Source organism: Theropithecus gelada, chromosome X, assembly GCF_003255815.1.
Source record: "Theropithecus gelada isolate Dixy chromosome X, Tgel_1.0, whole genome shotgun sequence".
In the NCBI taxonomy this organism is placed as follows: Eukaryota; Metazoa; Chordata; class Mammalia; order Primates; family Cercopithecidae; genus Theropithecus; species Theropithecus gelada.
The window spans coordinates 24,507,217-24,525,621 of NC_037689.1; the positions used below are offsets into that span (position 1 = coordinate 24,507,217).

The 18,405-nt window shown below is 44.0% G+C and overlaps 1 protein-coding gene across 1 annotated transcript in view; it reads left to right on the plus strand.

Moving 5' to 3' along the window:
- GYG2 (glycogenin 2) overlaps positions 1-9,777 on the plus strand; it is a 38,789-nt gene extending 29,012 nt beyond the window's left edge. The window contains exons 8-10 of the mRNA XM_025372467.1: positions 2,913-3,017; positions 4,302-4,406; positions 8,144-9,777. Coding sequence (XP_025228252.1) covers positions 2,913-3,017; positions 4,302-4,406; positions 8,144-8,305 — 372 coding nt within the window. The 3' untranslated portion in view covers positions 8,306-9,777. The remainder of the gene's footprint in view (positions 1-2,912; positions 3,018-4,301; positions 4,407-8,143) is intronic.
- Positions 9,778-18,405: the final 8,628 nt, after the last annotated feature.

Below are 18,405 nucleotides of genomic sequence, written 5' to 3' on the forward strand. Positions count from 1 at the left end.
TGTCATTCAGCACCCAGCCATGAGCATCTACTAAAAAAGGAGTCCTGTTATCATGGTTGTCTGATGTCTTTGACAACTTAGAATTTTGTATTACACCATAATTCTTAGAACTTAATTTTATGTTTGGATTTTACATACGTAGCTGAGATCTGAAAGAAGAAGCCCATATTTTATTTAATGTCAATTTTTAAAAATTTCTCTCCAGCTGTATTGAGGTACCACTGACAAATGAAAATTGGTATGTATTTAAGGAGTACAATTTGATGCTTTGTTGTATGTGTACATTGTGAAACAATCACTGCATCAAACTAATTAACATTTTCATCACCTCACATAAATGCTGTTTTCTCCTCCTCCGCCTCCTCCCCCTCCTCCTCCTCCTCCTCCTCCCCCCCCTCCCCCCCCTCCCGTTCTTGGTAATGAGAACATGTAAGATCTTCTCTCTTTTTTTTTTTTTTTTTTTTTGAGACAGAGTCTCGCTCTGTCGCCCAGGCTGGAGTGCAGTGGCCAGATCTCAGCTCACTGCAAGCTCCGCCTCCCGGGTTCACGCCATTCTCCTGCCTCAGCCTCCCGAGTAGCTGGGACTACAGGCACCCGCCACCTCGCCCGGCTAGTTTTTTGTATTTTTTTAGTAGAGACGGGGTTTCACCGTGTTAGCCAGGATGGTCTCGATCTCCTGACCTCGTGATCCACCCGTCTCGGCCTCCCAAAGTGCTGGGATTACAGGCTTGAGCCACCGCGCCCGGCCAAGATCTACTCTCATAGCAAATTTTAAGTATACAATCCTATATTGTGATCTGTGGTCACCATGCTGTACGTTAGATCCCCAAAACTTACTTATCTTGTATAACTGAAACTTCATATTCATTCCTTCACTAACTTATCTTCATTCTAAGCTCCCCACACCAGCCCCTGGCAACTACTGTTCCACTCTATTCTTCTGTGAGTTATTTAAATTGCGCTTTCATAGGTTGGGCATGGTGACTCTCACTTGTAATCCCAGTACTTTGGGAGGCCGAGGCAGGCAGATCACCTGAGGTCAGGAGTTCAAGACCAGACTGGCCAACATGGTGAAGCCCCGTCTCTATGAAAAATACACAAAAAAAATTAGCTGGGTTTGGTGATGCGTGCCTGTAATCCCAGCTACTCGGGAGGCTGAGGCAGGATAATCACTTGAACCCGGGAGGCAGAGGTTGCAGTGAGCCGAGATTGCACCACTGCACTCCAGCCTGGGTGACTCTGTCTCAAAAATAAATAAATAAATAAATAAATAAAATAAATTGCACTTTTGTGATTATGAGTTAAAATGGTCAAATTTTTTAAAAAGTTCATGATTACAGTGTTCTCTTTTACATCTTAAAGTTTCACTAAATCCCACTAATAATGACTTTGGGGGGTGTCCAATTTTTATACCTTTTTTCTATTTCTGTGCTTCCATTCCTTTGCCTTAGGGCATTGCACATGCTGATCTGCTTTCACATGCATTTTTCAGCATGTTCTTCTTCTTACTGCATTTCCAGTCATTCTACATCATTGGCTTCTACTCGTCCTTCAGGCTTCATTTTAGGTATTACTCCTCCAGGAGTGTCTCCCCCTTTAGACCAGGTGAGGTTTCTTGATAACATTTTCTTTCCTAGAATTGATAACCATTTTCTTTCCTAGAATTTCTCATGGCTTACCATTTTGTATTTGTTATTTGTTGATTTTCTGTCTTCTTTGACAGTAAGCTTCATGAAGGTGTAGATCGTATCTGTATAGGCCACTGTTTAATCTTCACTACCTACCGCTCCATAAACACCTGTGAAATGCATACATTCATGCCTCAATTAGGAGAATGAACTGGACATTCTCCTAAAAGGGAATGCTAGGATCAGAAATTTGGGAGCTGAGTATCCAAGTGACTGATCTCCACCCCAGCTGACATCACTCAAAATCTCTGGGACCATGGCCTGGGAGTCTGCATTTGAAGGATTACAATTCTCTTAAGTTGGTGTGGTGCAGCCAACAGGGGCTCATGTTGAGGCTCAACCCTATCCACCCCCAAGAATTCCACAGTGTGTTTTCAATGAGGATGTCAGTATTCTGTGATCTCTGTTGCTCACACTCATTAAGCTAACTGCTTTGTGACCTGACCTGATGGAGGCCCCAGTGTTTGGACACAGGTTTGCTTCTTGACCCTGTATTTGTCAAGGTAGGCTAGCTGCTATAACAAACAGCCCCCAAATATGTAAAAGTTTATTTCTCATTTGTATCACAGCCAGTTGGGGTGGCCAAGGTATCCTCTACTCCATGCAGTCTTTCAGGGATCCAGGATGCTCCTATTGTGCACCACCTTCTAGGGCAGCTCTTCTCAAGTGAGACTCCTTGGGAGGATTAGGCACTGTTGCTGATGGCAGCCATTGTACATAATGCATTAAGTTATCTCCTCCACATCTAGAATGGTGTTAGATATGGACCATCCTTGGGAGAGTTGAGAGAAGAGTCACCTGATTTGTTCTCTGTTTGGTTCTATTTTCTTATGGAGGCCCAGTTCAGAGAGGGTGGAGGGATCTTGTTTTTCACCTGGCTGGTGGAAGAAGAGAGGATAGGGATATCTTATTCCTGTCATTGCCCAGCCCAGAGGTGACTCACATCACCTCCTCGCATTCACTCAATCTGCTTGTGAGAATCACTTCCATGGTCCTGTCCAGGTGCAAGGAGATCACAAAATGCACTTGAACATTAGCCCGAGAAGAAGAAGAAGAAACGAAGACAGGTATTGGTGAGCGTGTCACCTTGCCCCAGACCTATCCCGTATCAAGTTGTATTTGCACCATGGAGGCAGAAAAAAATAGAGTGGGTGTTTTCAATTAAGTTGCATTTATTTGCACAAAGGTTTGACTTAACTTGCCTTTGCTCTTTCTTTATGACAGATGATAGATTGTCCTGAAATTGAGACTCCTGCCGTGATAACGTGTGACCCACTGTCCCAGCCTTCCCCTCAGCTTGCAGACTTCACAGAGACTGAAACCACCTTGGTATTCCTCATCTATATGACCTACACATGGCCAGCTCTCTTATTGCTTGTTATTTTCTCACAGTGTCTATCACCATTACATACCAGTGGGGGCCATATGCTTTTAAAAATTCCTCCCATTTTCTTTTTTGAATGGGTTCTCCCACCTGGAATAAGTTGTGTTGTAATTAGTCTATTTCTCTATTATGCAGCTGGATAAGGAATCTGGCTGTCTTTTCGAACTTACTGTGGGCTTTTCTTTTTGGTCATTTTGTTATTCTCTTCCACTTTGCTTTAAAAAAATTAGTAAGAAAAAGATACAGCATTAAGATGTCATCTATGTCTCCATTAATTTTTTTAAACTTTTGATAGGACTTGCACCATGTCTAAAATCAGTATTCCGTGACTATGGATTTTATTTTAATTCTTTTTTCCCCTAAATTTACCCTTATGAATCTGGGCTTTTATTGCCATATATCATCAGAAAAGTGGCTTTATGGACACCCCCCTTTTTTTTTAAACTCTCAGAGAGACTATCTTAGTAAAATGCTTCTGTAGGCATTTGGTATAAACAAGTCAAATCTCTCTCTGAAAATTTAACTTTCAGGAATTGCATAAGAACTTGTAGCATCTCCTCTTGTCTGAGACGTAGTGGATGGCTCAGAAAAAGTGAGGGGAGAGAAGGTGAGGTATTTTTAGCATTCCCAGAAAAAAAGATCGAGCGCAGCCCATTAATTTTTTTAAAAAAGTTAATTATAGGGCCAGGTGCGGTGGCTCATGCCTGTAATTCCGGCACTTTGGGAGGCCGAGGTGGGTGGATCATAAGGTCAGGAGATCGAGACCATCCTGGCTAACACAGTGAAACCCCATCTCTACTAAAAATATAAAAAATTAGCTGAGCGTGGTGGCAGGCGCCTGTAGTCCCAGCTACTCGGGAGGCCGAGGCAGGAGAATGGCATGAACTCGGGAGGCGGAGCTTGCAGTGAGCTGAGATCACGCCACTGTACTCCAGCCTGGGCAACAGAGCGAGACTCCGTATCCAAAAAAAAAAAAAAAAGTTAATTATAATAAAGATGGGTTCTTGCTATTTTGCTGAGGCTGGTCTTGAACTCCTGGGCTCAGGCAATCCTCCTGCCTTGGCCTTCTAAAATGCTGGGATTACAGGCATGAGCCACCACGCCTGGCCTCAACCCAATAATTTGATTTTATTTTACCCCAGGATAAAGAGTTCTTCGTCATTTAGATTAGAGCTACAGTTCCCTGCAGCCCACCGCAGACTAATGATTGAATGGTTATGTTTTAGCAGCCAGCAAATAAAGTCGAAAGTGTCCCATCCGAGGAAACCTTTGAACCAAGCCAGGAACTCCCTGCTGAGACCATCAGGGACCCCAGTCTGCAGGATGCACTGGAGGTGGTATCCAAATTCTTCCCCTTGCCCAAGGCTCCCAGTGGGGGCCATCTACCGTCACTGAGGTCAACTGCATGCACACAGCAGCTGTTAATTTTTCAGCCTCATTTAACAAAAGATAAGAATGGACTTTCCTCTTCCCCTGCCTCTGATTCTTCTGTCTTCTCTCTGGCGTTTGCCTGGGGTGATCGGCTGACTCTCTTTTGCCATCTTCAAGTCTGATCATCACACCTTTTCTCTCTTTAAAAACTGTTCTGCAAAAGTGATCAGGAGGGAAGCTGAGGGACTATGGTAATTAATGCATAGCAATCCATTTTCTGAAATGAAGAGATTAAAAGCTGAAAATTGGAGGGAGTGGGGCATGCAAATGTTCAAATCCAAATGGGGCATGCAAATGATTTCTTCTTTCGGGGTGAAATGAGAGATGCATGCTTTCTGTTCCTTTCTCTTAGAGATGTTCTCATCTTCAACTACATTCTCTCCATGAATGCATTTAATGAAAGCAGTTGCTAACGTTTTCTCTTTCTCTTTAAGCATGATCTAATAATGCCATTTGGTCTTTAAGTAATAATCAATACAGCTCTAGAGCTAGGTTTAGGTCTAGACTGAAAGTTGGTATTGAATGCATACTTTAGAATGTGACCTACTATATCATAAATGTTTTTGTTGGCTAAATGCCTTCCCTGGACAGTCACCCTTGGAGAAAATGTGAAAGTTTTTTCCTCATTCTTACTTGGTTAATGTTCAAATGCAGCATTTCGAACTTAATTTCTAGAGCTATTGGTTGAGGTCAAGATTTCTTATAAACATGTGAATGTATCCCTTCGGCATGTTCCACCCTTGTGGTCATCATTTGAGGCTCTATGAATTGAATCTGTAGTTATTAGTGGGTGACAGGGCATCAGTGTGAGGTTGGGTAGACCTACGTTGGACAGCTCAGCCATGTGATAGGTTTGGGATCCTGGGTGAGTTCATTACTTTTTCTTTTTATAAATTATTATTATTATTATTCAGAGACAGGGTCTTGCTCTGTAGCCCAGCCTGGAGTGCAGTGGCACGATCATAGCTAAACAATCCTCCTGCCTCAGCCTGCCAAGGAAATGGGACTATAGGCATGGGCCACTGCAACCAGCTAATTTTTTATTTTTATTTTTGTAGAGTTGGGGTTTCACTATGCTATCCAGGCTGGTCTCAAACACCTGGCCTCACGTGATCCTCCTTTTTTGGCCTCTCAAAGTGCTGGGATTACAGGCATGAGCCACCGCGCCCAGCCTGAGCTCACCACTTTGCTTCAGTGTTCATGAGGTGGAGGCTGGGCTGCCCGCCTCGCAGAATTGGAAGGAGGGGTATTAAAAAGGAGAGTGGTCTTGGGAAAGCCCTAGTTAGTGCTTGGCTCATAAAGATGAGGAAAATCTCAGTCATTGATTTGCTAAACTGGGGCACTTTGACCTTCTTCTCCTGTGTGTCCACACTGTCCTCTAGGGGACCTTTATTTAGTATCTTGTATAATACCCTAATTCATCACATTGGAGCAGCTTGTTGTTTTCTTGGATACTCATCTCTTGTTAGCAGAAATGTCACAATCACTGTGCTATTTTGTCTTGAAAACTAGTATGGGGTTGGGTGCTGTAGGTCCTGTTAATTCCAGAAACATTTCATTCTCAGGAACTGAATAGATCTAAATGCAAGTGCCTTAGAGGGGAGAAATGCTGCAATATCCTGAAGTGGACTTTTAAATGTATTTGTTAACTCTTGCTATCACCTTAATCAATAGGATAGCTGTCTTTAAATAAAATATAATATATGGGAACGAGTGTAGAAGGCAGAATCTTATATGTAAAAACCTTTTAAAAACACTGTGACAAGTAATTAGAGAAGAAAGTAGTATATACTCATGGTGTAAAAATTCAAATATATCTTTCTATATATCTATATACATATCATGTATCTATCTATCTACCTCTTATCTGTTTTCTTTTTTTTTCTTTTTCTTTTTTTTTGATGGAGTCTCACTCTGTCGCCCATTCTGGAGTGCAGTGGTGCGATCTCAGCTTACTGCAACCTCCGCTTCCCAGGTTCAAGTGATTCTCCTGACTCAGCCTCCTGAGTAGCTGGGACTACAGTCGCCCATGACCAAGCCTGGCTAATTTTTGTATTTTTAGTAGAGATGGGGTTTCACCATGTTGGCCAGGTTGGTCTCGAACTCCTGACCTCAATTGATCCACCCACCTTGGCCTCCCAAAGTGCTGGGATTACAGATGTGAACCACCACACCCAGCTATCTATGTGTTTTCTATTTGTCATCTATCTCATCTATATATCCATTCATCCTCACATCTAGATAATAGATACATAGTTATAGAAGAGATAAATGATAGGTAGTAGATAAATAGAGATGATAGATAAATGAATGATAGAGTGATAGAGAGAGAGATATTTTAGATAAACAGATAAATGATAGAGTGATAGATGATAGATAGAATGGATAGATGGATGGATGGATGCATAGATGGATAGATAGAGTGATAGAAAGTACATAGGTAGAGATCACAGATAGATAAATAGGTAGATAGACGATGGAGTGATAGATGACATGATTTATTGATAAATAGAATGGATGGACAGATGGATGGATGGATGAGTGGATAGATAGAACATAGGTAGATAGATGAGACAGATGATAGATAATAAATGGTTGGTAGATGAGATAGATGATAGATAGATAGATAGATAGATAGATAGATAGATAGATAGATAGATAGATGTGTGTGTCTATTATTGTTACCATCTTTAAATTTTTAAAAGTCTTTTTCTAGTTCTTGGTAAGAAGTGTCTAAAGCAAACGTATTTATTCTTTTTGTTGACTCATCTGAAAGCCAAACAAAAGTGTGTGTGTGTGTGTGTGTGTGTGTGTGTGTGTTGTTACATGCTTGCATATTCATCTATTTTTTCATATGTCCCTTAAGAAGGGAGAAACTCTGCATTGAAAAAACTATCAGAATTATTATTTAAATTCCTTTGCCAAGCAGTCCAAATTATTATAGGCTTTACTTACGTGAGGTGAGTTTTTTTTTTTTTTCATTTAACGTAGTTTGGTTATTCACTGTCATACAAAACAGAAGTTTTGGTGGGTGACAGTACTAAGTAGTGTGTGTGTTTAAAATGGTTTAGTGGCTAGAAATGAAAACAATTCAGGAAAAAGAACACATACAATTACATTTTATAAAATTTCAAGAAAACTTAAGCAAAAAAATTATCTTCTAAGCATATTAAACTAAAGCTAGTGTGTATTTAGCTCAAAAGAAAAGTGCTGCTGGGTGTGCAGGCTCACGCCTGCAATCCCAGCTCATTGGGAGGCCAAGGCAAGAGGATTGCTTGAGCCCAGGAATTCAAGACCACCCTGCGCAACATAATGAGACCCCATCTGTGCAAAAAATACAAAAATTAGCTGGGCATGGTGATGTGCACTGTAGTCCCAGCTACTGAGGAGGCAGAGGTGGGAGGATCTCTTGAGCCCAGGAGGTCGAGGCTGCAGTGAGCTATGACTGCACCACTGCACTCCAGCCTGGACGACAGAGTGAGACCCTGTCTCATTAAAAACAAAGTGCTAGTGATTCGCAGTCTCTTTTAGAGAACTGAGATGCATCTTTCTGCAGAACCCACACTGGATGGGTTTTAGCAGTCTTTCCCTCGATAACGGACAGCTGCAAAAACCATCTCCCACTGATTATCTTCCCTAGGTCGACCTGGCCGTCTCTGTTTCCCAGATCTCCATCGAAGAGAAGGTGAAGGAATTGAGCCCAGAGGAAGAGAGGAGGAAGTGGGAGGAAGGCCGTATCGACTACATGGGGAAGGACGCGTTTGCCCGCATCCAGGAGAAGCTGGACCGGTTCCTGCAGTAATCCGGCAGCTGGTGGGCGTTGTGTATAGTTAGACAATGTCCTGTTGGGTGATCCTCTTGTGTGGAGATCTCCTCTGGTCCTTTCAAAGGAAAACGCTGTTGAACCTTGTGCCTCTATTTATGCTTAATCCATTTGAGTGCCTCACACAAAAAACGTAGAGTATAGAAATCCACCTTAATGCCCCTCGCCCCAACCCCTCCACCAATGCCTTCTGGGCTTTCTTCAGAGGTCACGTCTACCCTTGAACCTGTTGGCAAAAGTGAGCAGTAATAAAATTCTAGTAGACCCTTGATGGTGGTGTCTGCTGTTGCCCGAAAGACCTCTGAAGTACGCTGGAGCTGTGTTGTACAGGTGCTATGAGACCTACCCTATTTAGAATTAAACCTCACTGCAAATTTCCTCCCATTACTAAGCTAACAACACTAATATACGTATTTAGCACCTCTGAGGCTTTGCCAAGGAGATCCGTTTCTGTAGGGCTAAGGAAACATTCAGACATGGTGACTTTGACTCTCATTTGGACTTGGCGAAGCGTATCCGAGAAACGCCCCGGCTGTGGTCTCTCTGCTTTAAATCCTAACAGGACTTCCTAGAGCGTTGACAGAAATTCTACTTGTGGACTTAGGGAAGAAAGGTTGTAGGTGGCTTGGGGGATGCAGGTGGCTTAGGGGATCTAAACCGATTCACTTGCTGGTTGAGAAGAATCAAGGGCTTGTCCCCAGACGATTTAGAGCAACAACTTGCTCAGGATAACAGGATCTAGAGATGCTCTCTGCTTGATGACAAAAGTCAGGGTGCAGTCGGTCCACCTTTGACTGCTCTTGGCTTGGTCTCTACCCTCACTACCTCAGTTCTTAATAACTTAGTGAATCACTGCGCTCCTCAAAGTCATTTCCACTCAGCTCTTTCCAGAGAATTCTCAGTTTTATGAGATGGGACACTTTATTCCACGAGAAAGCCTCATTGTCAGAAGTATCTTCATTCAATGGGCACAGTATGCTGTGTATCTCAACAGGTGGCTGTCGGGGGCCACCGAGAGTGTCCTTAAAAATGGGTATCGTTGTAATAAAGAGAGGAAAGTGCAATTTTTGAAGTGTTTGGAAGGTTTATTTATCATGCACATCCCAGGGAAAAGCAGAGAGTAAATTAGAGATGGGATAGGAAGGTTGTGGGAGAACTCGATTCTAGCCTGTATCAGCTGGATATGTTTACGTGGAGAGGAGTGGCCACTTTTTAGGTCACCTGAAGCAGTTTAGCCTTTGGATAGAGGAACCTGCCTGAATTTATGGCATTAGTGGTGGCATTTTTTTTGTGCAAGATGTGATGGAGGGGCTGTTTCTCTTTCCTTGTGGTTGGTTAATAATCTTCAGTCTCAGAGGGCGATGTTCATAGGATATTTCAGGGGTTCATTTAAAATAGCCATATGGCTACAGTCTCAGGTGAGTCAGGGTTGGATGGTCATTGGCTTTCAGAGGGAGACCACAGGAATGTTCAGGGAAGAAATGTCAGCCTCTCTGAGGGCCAGAACTCATGTTCACAGGCGGTGACGAGTTGGCTTATGGAGTGAGTCCAGTCTGGAATTCTGCCATACATTCTAGCCTGTATCATCTCATTTGGACAAATGCTGACACGTTTAAATTAAAATGTTAAAAAACAGCCATGTGGTCTCCTTCCAGTGTGTCTGCCTGTTTCCTGCGATATCAGAGTTATATTTTACATTAAACCAAGGGCAGGGCCTTTCTATTTCATTTTCGGCCTTTTCTATTGTATTTTGTTTTGAAAATAGTAAGCATTAGGCTGGGCGTGGTGGCTCACTCCTGTGATGCCAGCACTTTGGGAGGCTGAAATAGGTGGATCACTTGTGGCCAGGAGTTCAAGACCAGCCTGGGCAACATGGTGAGAGCCCGTCTCTACCAAAAACACAAAAAAATTAGCTGGGCATGATGGCACATGTCTGTAATCCCAGCTACTGAGGAGGCTGAGGCACAAGAGTTGCTTGAGCCAGGGAGGCAGAGGTTGCAGAGAGCTGAGATCGTGCCACCATACTCTAGCCAGGGTGACAGAGTGAGAATCTGTCTCAAAAAAATAAATAAATAAAATATAATATTAATAATAATAAGCATTATTTGAGCTGGAATTGCAAGGTAAAACTTTAAAAGTAAACAGTAAATTATTTTATTTTTGATTTGAAATGTTTTTTAATTGTCATGTAATAATTGTACATTATTACGGGGCACATAGTAAAGTTGCAATACATGTAATGTATGCTGATCAGGTTGCGGGAATTAGCATATCCATCTTCTCCAGCCTGTACCATTTTTTGTGTTGGGAACATTCAGTATTCTACTTCTATAGACATATATTTGAAACTATATATGATTTTGGGCTGTAGTCATCCTACAGTGCTATATACCAGCGGTCCCCAGCCTTTTTGGCACCAGGGACCAGTTTCATGGAAGACAATTTTTCCAGAAACCAGGCTTGGGGGATGGTTTGGGGATGATTCAGGTGCATGACACTTACTGTGCACTTTATTTCTTTTTTTTTTTTTTTTGAGACGGAGTCTCGTTCTGTCGCCCAGGCTGGAGTGCAGTGGCCGGATCTCAGCTCACTGCAAGCTCCGCCTCCTGTGTTTACGCCATTCTCCTGCCTCAGCCTCCCGAGTAGCTGGGACTACAGGCGCCCGCCACCGCGCCCGGCTAGTTTTTTGTATTTTTAGTAGAGACGGGGTTTCACCATATTAGCCAGGATGGTCTCGATCTCCTGACCTCGTGATCCACCCGTCTCGGCCTCCCAAAGTGCTGGGATTACAGGCTTGAGCCACCGCGCCAGCCTGTGCACTTTATTTCTATGATGATTACATTGTAACATGTAATGAAATAATTACACAACTCAGCAACTTGTAGAATCAGTGGGATCCCTGAGCTTGTTTTCCTGCAACTGGACAGTCCCATCCGGGGTGATAGGAGACAGATCATCAGGCATTAGATTCTCAAAAGGAGCACGCAACTTAGATCCCTTGCATGCGCAGATCACGGTAGGGTTTGCATTATTACGAGAATCTAATGCCGCTGCCGATCTGCCAGGAGGCAGAGCTCAGGTGGTAATGGGAGCGATGGGGAGCAGCTATCAATACAGATGAAGCTTTGCTCACTCACCCGCTACTCACCTCCTGCTGTGCAGCCCAGTTCCTAACAGGCCTTGGACCAGCACTGGTCTGCAGCCCAGGAGTTGGGGACCCCTGCAATAGAACACTAGAACTAGCTTAAAAAGTAAAAACTAGAGCAGAGGATACCAGAGGCCGGGAAGGGTAGGGAGAAGGGGTGATAGAGAGAGATTTGTTAAAGGGTACAAAATTACAGCTAGATAGAAGGAGTCAGTTCCAACAATAAATTTAAATTATCAGATGGATTTTTCAGAATTGCTGGTCACAGTAAAATGCATAGAACTGTTTACTTAACCCTTTGTAATCTTGTAGGGTCTCTTTAGGAAAGGTACCCATTTTCTGAACTTTGCTTTGTCAATTTCATTCATTCATTTATTCATTTGTCATATGCATATTGAGTGCTCTCTTTATACCCAGCTCTGTGACATGGGATAAATCAATATACCATAAGTTTGTGAATATACACTTTATTCCATGAGAAAGTCTCATTGTCAGAAGTATCTTCATTCAATGGGCACAATATGCTGTGTATCTCACCTGGTGGCTGTCAGGGGCCACCGAAAGTGTCGTTAAAAATGGGCGTATTGATTGACGTCACATGTGTCCCTAGAATGTATGAAACCAAACCATGCTCTGGCCACCTTGGGCTCATGTTGTCAGGACCTCCTGAGGCCGTGTCACGGGTGTGTGTCCTCAACCTTGGCAAAATAAACTTTCTAAACTAACTGAGACCTGTCTCAGATTTTCAGGGTTCACAGGTGCAGTGCTCAGTATGTGGGTGGTGGGTTCATGCATACCCCATACCTCACTACCACTGAATATGCCCTAGTAGCAAACTGGCACGTGTACCCCTTAGACCTAAAATAAAAGTTGAAATTATTTAAAAATAAATAAATAAAGGTTGTGAGATTATTATTTGGTGGCAGGTGGAAATGATGTGGGAAGGAAAGGATTTCTAGATCTATTGAATTGGCAGGGTGGATTGATGCCTATAGATCCACAGGAACAAGTTATAGTATTTTTGTTCCTCAAAGTAACTTGGTCAAATCCTGCCGAAACGTTTGGCTGATACTTGGAAGCACCAAACAGGTCCTAGTGTTAAAGCGTTTTGGGGTGGAACTGTAGTTTGAAGCAGAAAGGGGTTTCTTTCTGACCACCACTGTTGAATTAGGAAAAGCAGAGCAATTCTTTCTGGTTTCATAGACCTCTGCTCTTTAGTGTACAGTACCATTTTAAAAATTATTTATGTATATTTGGCCGATTACAGTGACTCACACCTGTACCCGGTACTTTGGGAGGCCAAGGCAGGCAGATCGCCTGAGGTCAGGAGTTCAAGACCAGCCTGGCCAACATGGTGAAACCCCGTCTCTACTAAAAATACAAACATTAGTCAGGCATGGTGGTGCATGCATGTAATCCCAGCTACTCAGGAGGCTAAGGCAGGAGAATCGCTTGAACCCAGGAGGTGGAGGTTACAGTGAGCTGAGATTGCACCACTGCACTCCAGCCTAGACAACAGCGTGAGACTCTGTCTCAAACAAAACAAAACAAAACAAGCCCATAATAGAAAAATAAAATAATTAAATAATCTATTTTAATTATTTTGTTTTATTTTATTTTATTTATTTTATTTATTTTTTTTGACACGGAGTCTCACTCTGTTGTCCAGGCTGGACTGCAGTGGCCTGAGCATGGCTTCCTGCAGCGTCCAACTCCAGGGCTTAAGTGATCCTCCCACCTCAGCCTCTCAAGTAGCTGAGATTACAGGCCTGTGCCACCACACCCAGCTAATTTTTTAAACTTTGTAGAGGTGGGGTCTCATAGGAGTCTCACTATGTGGCCCAGGCTGGTCTCCAACTCCTGGCCTCAAGCAATCCTCCTGCTTTGGCCTCCCGAAGTACTGAGGATTACAGGCCTGAACCACTGCACCTGGCCCCCATTTTTTTTAATAGATCAAAGGAGTTGCATAGGTTTATAAACTTGATGTCTTCTATCCCTGCTCTATCCATCATCCTAAGAAACAAAATGAAGTTTTTCTTGGCACAGACAATACCTGTTGGAAGCACATTCATGGAAATCCAGCTATACCCAGTATGAGACATATACTGTGCAAGAATATACTTTCCATAGGATTGTAGCCTGCCTTGAGGATGCTTGCCCTGGTTCCGCTGCATAGCTGCTAAATGCCGATGCTCTGTGAGTCTGCCGTTACTGCGGCATGCGTCGCCCAACACTCAGCTGCACAAAAGAGCTTTTCTGTTCCTCTTTCCCTCCCTAGCACACTCCTCTTGAATATCACTACTATGTTTTGATTGTTCAATATGTAAAAAGCAGTCCAATGTATTATTTTTTTAGTGTTTAAAGGGTTCCTTTTTTTTTTTTTTTAACGACACAGGGTCTTACTCTGTTGCCCAGGCTGGAGTGCAGTGGCGTGATCATATAGCTCACTGCTGCCTCAACCTCCTGGGTTCAAGTGATCCTCCCATCTCAGCCTCCCAGGTGGCTGGGACTACAGGCAAGAGCCACCATGTCTGGCTCAAATTGTACCAGATTTACCAGTGGGACTCTCTTTAGATGGATTCTTAAGTCTATGAACTGATCCCATTAGTCTTTTTTAATTTTTCTTTTTATTCATTTTTGTTTAAGACAGAGTCTCACTCTGTCATCCAGGCTGGAGTGCAGTAGCGCGATCTCGGCTCGCTGCAGCCTCCACCTCCCGGGTTCAAGTGATTCTCCTGCCTCAGCCTCACGAGTAGCTGGGATTATAGGCACGTGCCACCATGCCTGGCTAATTTTTGTATTTTTAGTAGAGACGGGGTTTCACCGTGTTGGTCAGGCTGGTCTCAAACTCCTGGCCTCAAGTGATCTGCCTGCCTTGGCCTCCCAGAGTGCTGGGATTCCAGGCGTGAGCCACCGTGCCCAGCCCCCATTAGTCTTTGATCACTTCCTTGCTTCCTGGCAAAATGAGATTCTCCAGAACCATCATAGATTTTCTCCCCTCACACCTGGGGCCAGACATTTCTCCAAGGTCTTATTTTTAAGAACAAGCCAATTTTGATGTTCTAAATTGACTTCACACCTCATCAGGGAAACGCAGCCAGTAGTTTCAAAACATCTTTGTAACAAATGAACGCTAAGCCCCACATCTTCTCTCCTTATCTATAAAATAGGGATTACAATACCACATGCTCATGGGAATTTTCTGAGGATAAAATGAGACAATGAACGGAAAGCTGTTAGCACAGTCTGTGGTAACTATTAAGCATGAAAGCATGAGCTGCTGCTTTCATTGTCAACATCTGATTGAAATCTTGTTTTTGAGACAGGGTCTTACTGTGTTGCTTAGGCTGGAGTGCGGCGGCACCATCAGGGCTCACAGCAATCTTGAGCTCCCAGGCTTAGGTCATCCTCTTGCCTCAGCCCCTCAAGTACCTGGGACGACAGGCATGCACCACCATGTGCAGCTAATTTTTTTTTAGTAGAGACAGATTTCACCGTGTTGCCCAGGCTGGTCTCGAACTCCTGGACTCAAGCGATCTGCCCACCTCTACCTCCCAAAGTGCTGGGATTACAGGAGTGAGCCACCGTCCCTGGCCTTACTGAGATCTTTAGAGATACTGCCAATAACTTGGGTTTTAAAAATTATATTGCTTGAGCCCGGGAGGTGGAGGCTGCCGTGAGCCAAGATCATGCCACTGCACTCCTGCTTGGGTGACACAGCGAGGCTATGTCTAAAAAAAAAAAAAAAAAAAAAAAAAAGGAAAAAAAAGAAAAAAAAAAACCTTAAAAAAAAAAAAAATTTTTAACTGTGTGTGATAATGTTTACAAATTTAGCCAGCCTATGCAACATAGCAAGACCCTGTCTCTACAACAACAACACAAATAATTAGCTGGGTGTGGTGGTGTGTGCCTGTAGTCCCAGCTACTCGGGTGGCTGAGGTGGGAGGATCACTTGTGCCCAGGAGTTTGAGAACACCCTGGGCAACGTAGCAAGACCCCAGCTCTATAAAAATACACAAATATAGCCAGGCATGGTGGTGCATGCCTGTAGTCCCAGCTTCCTGGGAGGCTGAGGTGGGAGGATTGCTTGAGCCCAGGAAGTCAAGGCTGCAGCAAGCCATGATCGCACCACATACTGTGTAGCCTGGGCAACAGAGCAACACCCTGTCTCAAAAAGGAAAAAACTTAGAAATATTAGTAAACATGCTAGACACCTGTTCATTAATTCTGCTTGAACACGTGCTGAAGGAAAAGAAGTGACTTGAATAGAGCTATGGGCTTTTATCCAGCACATCTGCTCCAGACAGCCCCTGTGCACAGGTATTTGATTCACTGTGGCACAGCAGGATCCGAGTTTTGTAAGATGAGAAGAGAGGGGTACATGTTTTTGAGGACTGGCCCACATTTCACGTTTCTGGCCAGGTACAGTGGTTCTCGCTGGTAATCCCAGCACTTTGAAAGGCCGAGGCGGATGGATCACTTCAGGTCAGGAGTTCGAGACCAACCTGACCAACATGGTGAAACCCCATCTCTACTAAAAATATGAAACTTAGCCAGGTGTGGTGGTGCACTCCTGTAATCCCAGCTACTCGGGGGACTGAGGCAGGAGAATCGCTTGAACCTTAGAGGCAGAGGTTGCAGTGAGCCGAGATCGTGCTACTGCACTCCAGTCTGCGCAACAGAGCAAGACTGTTTCAAAAAAAAAAAAAAACAGATTACGCTTTTCTTCATCTTCAGCTGTTGCGAAACCTGGCACCGTGTCCATTGGAGGCTGTCGTTGCCGTGGTTTAAATACCTCTTTCTTCCATTATGGGTGCAATCCCTTTTCAGCACTCTCAGTATGGTTGATTTGGCAAGGCTTTGCGATATGTCAAGGTTCAGGGGAAAGTGGGGTAATGAAAAAGGAGGAGAGGAGAAAACAGAAGAGAAAAATACAGGAAAAGGAGGCAAGAGTTGAAGCAACATAAACTGGGGTCTCTCTTTTTTTATTGTACTGCAAAACACAAAACATTAAATTTACTATCTTAACCATTTTCAAGAGTACAATTCAGGCCAGCTGTGGTGGCTCATGCATGTAATCTCAGCACTTTGGGAGGCCAAGGTGAGTGGATCTGTTGAGCTCAGGACATGGAGATGAGCCTGTACAACATGATGAAACCTCGTCTCTACCAAAAAATACAAAAATTAAAAAAAGAAGCGGGGGAGTAGAGTGAAGAGTTGAGTAGAGTTAAGTCTAATCACATTGCTGTGCATGGCTCTTCAAAACGTTTTCATCTTGCAGAACTGAAGCTCTGTGCCTGATAGCAGTGGGGAAGATCTCAGTTACCCTGAGTTCCCAGTGGCGAATCTGTAGGGGTGTACAGCAATTTCAATCCTTGCCTCCTCGGAAGAAAGAATTTGACTGAGGGCGTAAGGCAGAAAAAGAGACCGAGGCAAGTTTCAGAGCAAAAGTGGCAGTTTATTTTAAAAAGCCTGAGAACAGGAAGAAAGGAAGGTACTCCTGGAAGAGAGGCAAGTGCACAGCTGAAGGTCAAAGAGAGCGAGAGGGAGGGAGTTTAACCTGGACCCTGGGAGTTTACATGCTGGCCTCTTTCTTACCCGTGATTCTTCCCTTGGGATGGGCAGCCCACATAAGCAGTGCCCTCCTCACCCTTGGAAAGTGAGCATGTGCAGTGTGTTTAGGGAATGTACGAATGCCCATCTGAGGCTTTCTTCCTTCTCTGGTGGAGGCTCCCGGAAGGTCATACTTCGCCATTTCATCTCTTTTCCCTGGCATTTACAGTTAGTTAACACTTTAATGTTCATAGCTGTGTTACTGGAAAGGAGTCCAGATCCAGACGCCAAGAGAGGGTTGTGGAGCTCGTGCAAGAAGGAATTGAGGGCGAGTTCACAGAGTAAAGTCAAAGCAAGTTTATTAAGAAAGTAAAGGAATACCTGAATGGCTCCTCCATAGACAGAGCAGCCCCGAGGGCTCCTAGTTTCCCATTTTTACGGTTATTTCTTGGTGATGCGCTAAACAAGGGGTGGATTATTCATTCTTTCCCTTTTTAGACCATATAGGGAAACTTCCTGACGTTGCCATGGCATTTGTAAACTGTCACAGCGCTGGTGGGAGTGTAGCAGTGAGGACAACCAGAGGTCACTCTTGTCACCATCTTGGTTTGGGTGGGATCTGACTGCAACCTGTTTTATCACCGAGGTCCTTTGTGACCTGTATCTTGTGCTGACCTCCTGTCTCATCGTGTGACTAGGAGTGCCTCACACACCTCCTGGGAAGGCAGCCCAGCAGGTCTCAGGCTCATGTTACCCAGCCCCTATACAAGATGGAGTGGCTCTGCTTCCAATGCCTCTGATAGTGTCACAGCCCATGCTCACTCATATTTGGCTCAGAATAAGTCTTTTCAAATATTTTAGAGTTTTCCTGTTTTTATCAGCAGCATCTTGTCTGATTCCAATGAGGAGCTCTTGAAAACTAAAACCAGGAAGTCTTCCCCATGGGAGAAGCACCCCCAAATCTCCTCGTTCTCACCAAGCAGGCACACTGGCGGATCTTCCTTTCCTCCCCGCCCTCCCCTTCTCCTCCTGCCCCACCTGGTGTTTCCTTTTCCGCGAATGCTCTCCATTCTCACAGTTCCCTAACTCTTGGCTCTGCAGGAAAATGACTTCACAGGAATTTCTCCTTGGAAGGATTTTATAACCCAACGGATGTACCCTGATGGGACAAAACCCAGGGGTGAAAAATTACAACAGCAATGTTATTGGCAACAGGTCCCTATCTGGATCCCAAGAGAGGGTTCTTGGATCTTGGCGGCCAGAAAGAATTCGGGGCGAATCCATGGAGTAAAGTGAAAGCAAGTTTATGGAGAAAGTAGAGGAATAAAAGAATGGCCACTCCATGGGCAGAGCAGCGGCGTGGGCTGTTGGTGGACTTTTG